We start from the raw sequence: 8,055 nt of genomic DNA, 5'->3' as shown, positions 1-8,055 counted from the left end.
AACACACACACACACACACACACACACACACACACACAGGCACCCCTCCCCCCAGAGGAGGCTTTTTGGTCTCAGATTGAACAAACTTCATCTATTTAAACTGTACTAATTTGGAACTTGTGCAAGTGTGCCCTGGAGCATCCTGGATACATTTGCACTGGATTAAAAACCAGAGTTTGCTGAGCAGATTCATGTACACCAGATTTTACTCATTTAAACTGGGATTTTTGAGTTACTTTAGCCTCTTTCATTTGCATACAATGATTGATATGCTAATTATAATAGACTCTGACCTGTGCATTAGTACTTAGAGCACAGTTAAGACTAACCGTCCCAGGGAGGCCTGGGAATGCTTGTAATGGGGAGGAATAAAGTTGTACTGGGACACACAAAATTCTGAATTCTTGTCAACTTTGACTGGATTCCCCCAGTCGGGAGAAACAAGCAAATCTTACTCTTTCTTGGGTGTTTTGTGTCCCCAATGTAAGTCTGTCTCTCTTTGGATACAGCTTTGGCCACCATGTGGCCCAGGATCACAGGACACCACTTTTGGATGGGGGATGTATCAGGATGATTCATTAATGTCCACATACATCCAACCCACCCTTCTTCTGCTCCCTGGATATTCAGGGCCCCGACTTCTCCATGGTGACAGCTCCCACTGGCCTCCATGTCACTTCTCTAAGGGGAAGCACAGAGGGAGTGGACTTCCAGAACTGGCTTCTCAGTACCATGGTCTCAGTCACCTGATGATCTGTAAGATGCTTGGGACAGGAAGATAGGCCACGACACAGAACTAATGTCTTAGGCTTTTTCATCCTCCAGTCTTCTAAGTCAGACTCTCATTTTCAGGAACTTTGCACCACACCTGACAGAGCAGACAAAGACCAAGTGGCCCCTGGAGTTTCGGCGATCCTTTTCAACTTAGCTGTGAATACCATAGAGCTTTCTGGGAATCTTGACCTAGAAGTGCAGTTCTTTGGAACATTCCTGTCCATGCTCCCAGGCATCCAACATCCATCCACCCACTCACACATTGACCTGTCAAACATTTGCTGTGCCTATTGTATGTTAGCAAGATACAATCTTGATCTTCAAGGAGCCATGGTCTACAGTGAAATGGACATACAAATAATGCTAATCCAGCATGAGAAAAACTGTAATTGAGCTGTGTGCAAACTACTGGGTGAATGAAGAAGAGTGAGCAGATAACTCAGCTTGACTGGGGATGGCTTCACAAGTATCAAGCAGGTGACGCTTGAGTGAAGTCATATGGAGGCTTCCATTAGCTGGAGACATGGGGTGGGGATAGAGGGTAGGGAGGGGAAGCATTCCAGGCAAAGGCAGTAGGAACTTAAAACAGTTAAGAAAAGGCACATAGTTCTGTGAGGCTGGAACAGAGGATGAGGGAAGGGAAGATCCCAGAAACTGTAGTAGAGGTTGTCTTGCTGGAGGATTTGGTCTTTATTCTGAGGTTAGAGTACATGCACCCAAAGCAGCGTCGTGAACTCACATGCCAACAGGGGCCAGGCAGATGATGTCAATCAGTGAGGTGGGCCAGGTGGGGACTGGAAGACCCAGGAGCACAGGCTTCATCCAAAGGTGGCAACTGATTATTGCCATGCTAGAATGCAGGCTCAGGGTAGCCAAGTTCCCATTAATAAATGGAAATCCATATTTTTATATGAACACTCCCAAGTTTTAAATGTTGGGAATTACTTCAAAACATCATGCTGGCCAAGCATAAACATCTGACGTCCTATCAGTCCCTAGGCTTTTAGTTTGCCACTTCAGATATAGCTTAAGCAGAGAGCTGTCACAGTCAGACTTCTGTTTCAGTGTCCCCACAGATCTCTAAATGTTTCTGCAGCAGCCTCTGCCAGCAAGAACCTCTTTTCCCCATCTTCACCTCCTTGCTTGCCTATGTGGTTTTTGCATCCTTCACTGCCCTCCTAAGACTACACCTATCCCTGACTGCCCTCCGGGACCACACTTATGTCTCACTGCCCTCCCAAGACCACGCCCACCCCTCACTGCCCTCCCAGACCATCTTCAGCACTAACCCCCATCTTGCATAGGAGGAGCTGGATGAATGAGCCATGCTCCAGGCCCAGCTTATAGAGAAGAGCCCAGCATTAAGGACACGAGAGAGCCATATTTATTTCACATGGACAAGCATGATTCCTTTGCATGCTGAACATGAAAGCTCGCGTGAGGAAAGTACCCGTAACAGCAGAATTAATGTGCTTTTGTCCATAGGGAGCAGGGAGGGTCACAAAGTGGTTTTCAAAGACAGTTACCCTTCAAGCAGAGTTGAGACCCCAGGCTTTGAAATCTCTGGTTTATTTCATCATCAAAGGGTCTGTCTCCCAGGCGCTGCCAGGGGTGCTTCTGGCTCTGCAATGTCTCGATGAGCTGCTAAGGTCAGGAGGAAGAAGATGGTCTCCTATCCTACCACCCAGGGTGGCTAGGGAGGGTGAAGCTCAGAGGGGAGGTACATGCCACTAGGAATTAGCAAGTCCACTCCTGGGTGGACAGTGACAGGGACAGACTGCTGTGTTCACAGCAACAGAACCATCACCACTTATAATATCTAGCATAATCAGAAGATCCGCTCTTCTTAAAGCAATTTCCCAAGGCCTCTTATAGGCTGAAAGGAAATAATTCAGAATTGACTGGACGTGCCAGAAGCAAGTCAACTTAGCCTAGACAGACTGGGGAGAGCTAGTGGCAGGGACCCCCCCTGGTCTCATGGCCTTAGCTGGGCTTCCTAGTGCCAGGATGATGGAACCCGAGATGGGAAAGGGGGCTGGAGCCTAGGTTTGGTTTGCTGGGGCAAGAGGATCACAGGTTCTAGGGGCAAACCTCATGGAAGAGACAAGCAGAAGAGCCCTTGCATCTCGGTAGCTCACTCCCACCTGAAGTCCTGTCCAACAGTTTCATAAAATTTAATATTATAAGGTCTATAAAATTCCCGGAGCTGGTCTATCACTTCAGGATCGATCTGTACATGAGTTCTGCCTTTCGATTTGCCCAGGCACCGAGGCAGGAGGCTCGATTCTGTTTTTCTCAAGCAAGGGAATCCTTTGGTCTTGTTGAAATAGAAGTGCTTGTCTGTGATGAACCTCTTGATGCCCAGAAAGTCCTGGACCCGGCCCATCTCGCCTGCCGGGTCGGTGATGAGCCGCTCACCGCTGACAAAGTGGATCTGAGCCAGAGGGAAGTACTGCAGCCAGCTCTCCAGGTGCAGAGCGTACATGCCGATGCGGATGGCGTTCCACGACACGTCCACCTGGCCCAGCGTGCGGTTGCGGAAGGAGAGGCCCTCGAAGGTGGGGATGTCCGGCTTCTTGGAGAGCGTCTGTGTGTAATCCGAGATGGCTCGGGTCACAGGGTTCCGCACGACCACAATCAGCTTGGTGTCTCGGGACATGTTGAAGATGCGTCGAGGGGCCTCCTGAGTGACGAAATAGCTGGGTGTCTTCTCCAGGGTGATCTGGCTCTCAAGCGTCCGTGGCATCAGACTCCTGTAGGATAGAAGCAGCACATCATCAGACAGGGTCCGGGGATGGGGGGTGGGCCAGGGAGACCATTTCCCTATACCCAGCTCCCTAGCGGAGCCCCCTCTCTCCTCGGTGACATCTGAGCTCCACCTGCATTCACCGGGTGAGGAACCTACTTTGGGAACTAGGCTTCCGACAAGCTTGACTTTTTATAGTATCGTATTGTCGACATAATCACTACCCTGCATTAGATCTCCAGTGAGGAACCCACTTCAACTCGTGGTAGTTGTTTAAAAAAAATCTTTAACGAGTTTAAGAGGCAAACAACCTAAATGTTCATCAGTAAGGGTTAAATAAACGGTGGAATAGCCAATGAATAGAAACTGGTCTATCTGTGTGTACACAAAGGGAATGATTTCGAAGATACAGCATTAAATGAGAAAAGACAAGATACAGCATATTCACCTCAGGAAGGATAGGCAAGAGACCAATGAAAATGGTTGCTTTTGGGGAGGTGTTGTGAGGTGGGTCACAGTTGAGGTCAGGGATAAATGAGAATTTCTTTTATTGTATAACTTTTTATGCTGCTTAAAATTTTTAATGTGTTTACTACATATTCAAAAAAATACAAAAGGAAGCCACGGAACATTCTTCTGGCAAAAGAGATTTCTCCCAACATATTAAGAAAGTCTTTTTTGGGGAGGGGGAAGGCTTGTTTTGTAGGAATAGCAAGTGATTTTATTTATTTATTCATTCATTCATCCATTTATTTATTTATTTGCAAGTGTCTTAGAAAGGAGTTCTGATGTCGTTTTCTGCTGGAACACATCTGAGATACATCCTCAGTATAAGCCTGAAATAGCGCAGAACTCCAGGCTGGAAACCAGGTAATGCAACCTCTTGCTCCCTTACTTTTTAATTTCCTGGTTCTGCTTGAGACTTTCAGGGATGATGGTGGGGAAGCTCTGAAGTCTCCTTCCCCGATGTGTCTCCTTCAGGCTTTGATGGAGGGGAAGAGTCCTTGGCTCCCAGTTGCTACTTCTCTCTGAAGGTTGTTATGCACTTTAGACCACCCAAGGTATTTTAAAAAAAAATGCAGACGTCTGGGGCCCATCCTAGACCAACTGATTAGAAATATATGGGGTGGGTACTTTTTAAAAAAATCTCCTCAGGTGGTTCCAATGTGGAGGCAGCATTGAGAACCCCTACTAGGTTATTGTTTCCCCACTGTGACTCCCCTCTCCCCAAAGCATTCTCTTCACCTTCCTCTAGAGCATACATTCCCATTTTTTTCCACATTCCCATCATCCACTGCATCTAACAGCCCCGCTTCATGGCTCTTTACCCCAAATCTCCACTTTCTCTTTCCTTTCTCTTTCCTTTAGTGTGATGATCATGTGCTCTCCTCCTCATGGCCATACTTTGGGTCTTGTCCTTGGAATTACCCTAATTCTGAAACAGCTCGCTCTGAAATTCCACTCTAGGACTGTGGAGTGGGTCGAATGGTGACCTTTCTGAAAAATATGTCCACTCAGCACCTGTGAATATGACCTTACTTGGGAAAAGGGTCTTTGCAGATGTAAGTTAGTTGAGGACCTCTAGATGAAATCCGGGTGGGCCCTAATCCAACGAGCAGCAGCCTTACAGGGGACAAACAGGGGAGAAGAGACAGAGAGACAATGTGAAGATGAAGGCAGAGCGTGGGGTGTTAGATGTACAAACCGAGAAATGCCAAGGACTGCTGGCAACCACCAGAAGAAGCAGTGGCTCTAAGCCACCCAGTTTGTGGTCACTTGTTTATGGCAGCCCCAGGAAACGAATACAGACTATAACCTTCTTTCTTTCCACCTCGATTTAACAGTCTCAAGTCCCTTATATGCTTGATCTTCAAATTCATCTATGAATCTCTTGATTTCACGTTCCTCCATGCCTGCTCTTGACCTATGAATAACCACTGCAGTGGCGCCATGGTCATGGTCATGAGCATCCTCCTCCTCATCCATTTCCTTGCAGTATGTGTTCTCTCCTTCTCTAGCAATGCGTCCTTCCAACCTTCCATCCTCTCCCATTCTCTCCTGGACTGACAAACAGCAGCAGAGAGAACCACAGACACCGACAGCTAGATCCTTGATATTAGTTTCAGTGGAACTCTCAAACACTGCTCAGTAATTATTTGTATTTGTCTCTCTAGGCCCCCCACATGGCTCTTCCTAATAAGTGCTCCACATTCTCACCAGGAGCCCCCATCTCTACTCCCCCCCCCCCCATGTATCAGTTCTTCTACTCTCCTCTCTCACCTTTAGTCTGTTACCTGCACCCATTCTGGGTCCCTCCCACTGGTCTCGGAGGACACAGTGGGCTCACCTGTCCCCCTGTGCTCTCAGATCCCTTCCCCTGGTGCCTCTCCTGAAAACCTGCACATTATCCCTTGGAACCTGCAAATTCACGGTGTACCTGACAGGCTGACACAACTGGTATCTTGCTTCTTCCAGGCTCAAGGTCTATCACAGACCCTTGCAAGTTGAAAGTTTAGTTTGTTTTTTTAAGATTTTGTTATTTGAGAAAGAGTGAGTGAGCACATGCAGGGGGAGAAGGGCAGAGGGAGAGGGAGAAGTAGACTCCCTGCTGAGCAGGGAGCCCAGCTTGGGGGCTTGATCCCAGAACCCTGGGATCATGACCCGAGCTGAAGGTAGATGCTTAACTGACTGAGCCACCCATGTGCCCCTGAAAGTTTAATATTTATTAATACTGAGTAGGCCCATTCTTTTTTAAAAATAGGATATCATTATTAGCAATCACAAGTACACATGAATAGAATTCTTTGGCTGGATTTTCTTAGAAATGTGCCTATATTATATTATGACTCTGGCACACACTGTAATTAGGTGTTACCCTTAAGGACAGGAGCAGATGACTTTGTATAGATGTGACAGTGCCTTGAAAGTTAAGGATTTTCAAACTCTATGGGGGTGACTGATATAAAGGTTTTCCCTAACACAAAAAGTTGACTTGACAAGCTACTAAGCAGATTTTCTGCACTACCCTTTAACACATTAAAGAATACCCAAGAGAGAAAGTTGTGGGTAAGGTATTCCCAAGCTTATCTGAGTAAGGGTAGATACTTTTGCCAGAAGCACCAAGGAACATCTCTCTGTTACCAGTTTGGAAAATTTTGACCAGTTCCAATGATTTCCAGGGTAGCACATCATTCCCCCCGCTGTGCATGAAAGGGAAGTCCCATTCTTCCAATTCCTAACTGGCATATTAGCTGCAAAACCAAGTTACACATACTAAGACACTCACACCAGACTGGAAACCTCGCACAAACGTCAGCATGCCAGGAGTCAAATGGCTCCTGCGCACTGCACATTTTCCCCGTCCCTTACGTATGTGTTCCCCATCAGATCATCAGGATAGAGTTCTGGAGGCCTGTGTGATGATCATGTGCAAGGAGACTCCATATACACCTTGTTGCTCTGCACACAGGCAGGTGTTGGGAGCATTGGATTTTCCCTTGAGATTCATTTTCCCTCTTCATGTCATCGTTGAAATTTTGCTTACCTGCTTCCAGCTGCTAATGGCTGAACTCTTCACTCTTGGCTTTGGCCTCCTTTCTTTACCATGTAGCTCTGAAAAAATTCCTGGAAGAATGGTCTGACATCCCCGGTCCGGACTCACTCACCTCCCATCTGTTATGGTAAACCTGCTCGGCAGCAATTTTCCCTACATCTGGCCACAGCCCCCAGATTTCTCTTTGAGGAACTACCGCTCCCGCTTTGGATAAAATCTTGGCAGGCCAAGGGGTGGCTGAGTGGCTGACGTGAAGACAGTGCCAACTGTGTCGTAAAGACTGGAAACTGCTGGACTGGGGCCCCCAGCCAGGCTGCCTCCTGAAGAGCCTCCTTACTATGCTCTCCTACCAATCCCTTTGGCTGTCTTCATTCTCAGCCTTTCTTTTTTTTTAGATGTATTTATTTGAGAGAGAGAGAGAGCACGGGCGCATGCAAGTGCATGCATGTGCAAGTGGGGGGAGGGGCAGAGGGAGAAAGAGAAAATTTTTTTTAATTAAAAATTTATTTTTTATTGGTGTTCAATTTGCCAACATATAGAATAACACCCAGTGCTCATCCCATCAAGTGCCCCCCTCAGTGCCCATTACCCCCACCCCCCGCCCTCTCCCCTTCTACCACCCCTAGTTCATTTCCCAGAGTTAGGAGTCTCTTATGTTCTGTTTCCCTCCCTGATATTTCCCACTCATTTGGAGAAAGAGAATCTTTTTTTTTTTTAATATTTTACTTATTCATTCATGAGAGACACACACACAGAGAGAGAGGCAGAGGCAGAGGCAGAGGGAGAAGCAGGCTCCATGCAGGGAGCCCAACGTGGGACTCGATCCCGGGTCTCCAGGGTCACGCCCTGGGCTGAAGGCAGCGCTAAACCACTGAGCCACCAGGGCTGCCCGGAGAAAGAGAATCTTAAGCAGAGTCCCTGCTGAGCGTGGAGCCCACCACGGGGCTAGATCCCACGACCCTGAGGATCACAACCCGAGCCA

General features: G+C 47.5%; 1 protein-coding gene across 1 annotated transcript in view; it reads right to left on the bottom strand.

The window, feature by feature from the left end:
- Positions 1-1,956: 1,956 nt before the first annotated feature.
- The window catches only part of HS3ST2 (heparan sulfate-glucosamine 3-sulfotransferase 2), an 88,594-nt gene continuing 82,495 nt past the window's right edge, over positions 1,957-8,055 (bottom strand). The window contains exon 2 of the mRNA XM_055339364.1: positions 1,957-3,527. Coding sequence (XP_055195339.1) covers positions 2,909-3,527 — 619 coding nt within the window. The 3' untranslated portion in view covers positions 1,957-2,908. The remainder of the gene's footprint in view (positions 3,528-8,055) is intronic.

Source organism: Nyctereutes procyonoides, unplaced genomic scaffold (genome assembly GCF_905146905.1).
Source record: "Nyctereutes procyonoides isolate TBG_1078 unplaced genomic scaffold, NYPRO_anot_genome, whole genome shotgun sequence".
In the NCBI taxonomy this organism is placed as follows: domain Eukaryota; kingdom Metazoa; phylum Chordata; class Mammalia; order Carnivora; family Canidae; genus Nyctereutes; species Nyctereutes procyonoides.
Note: the sequence above shows the minus strand (reverse complement) of the source record. Positions and strands in the feature narration are given on the sequence as shown.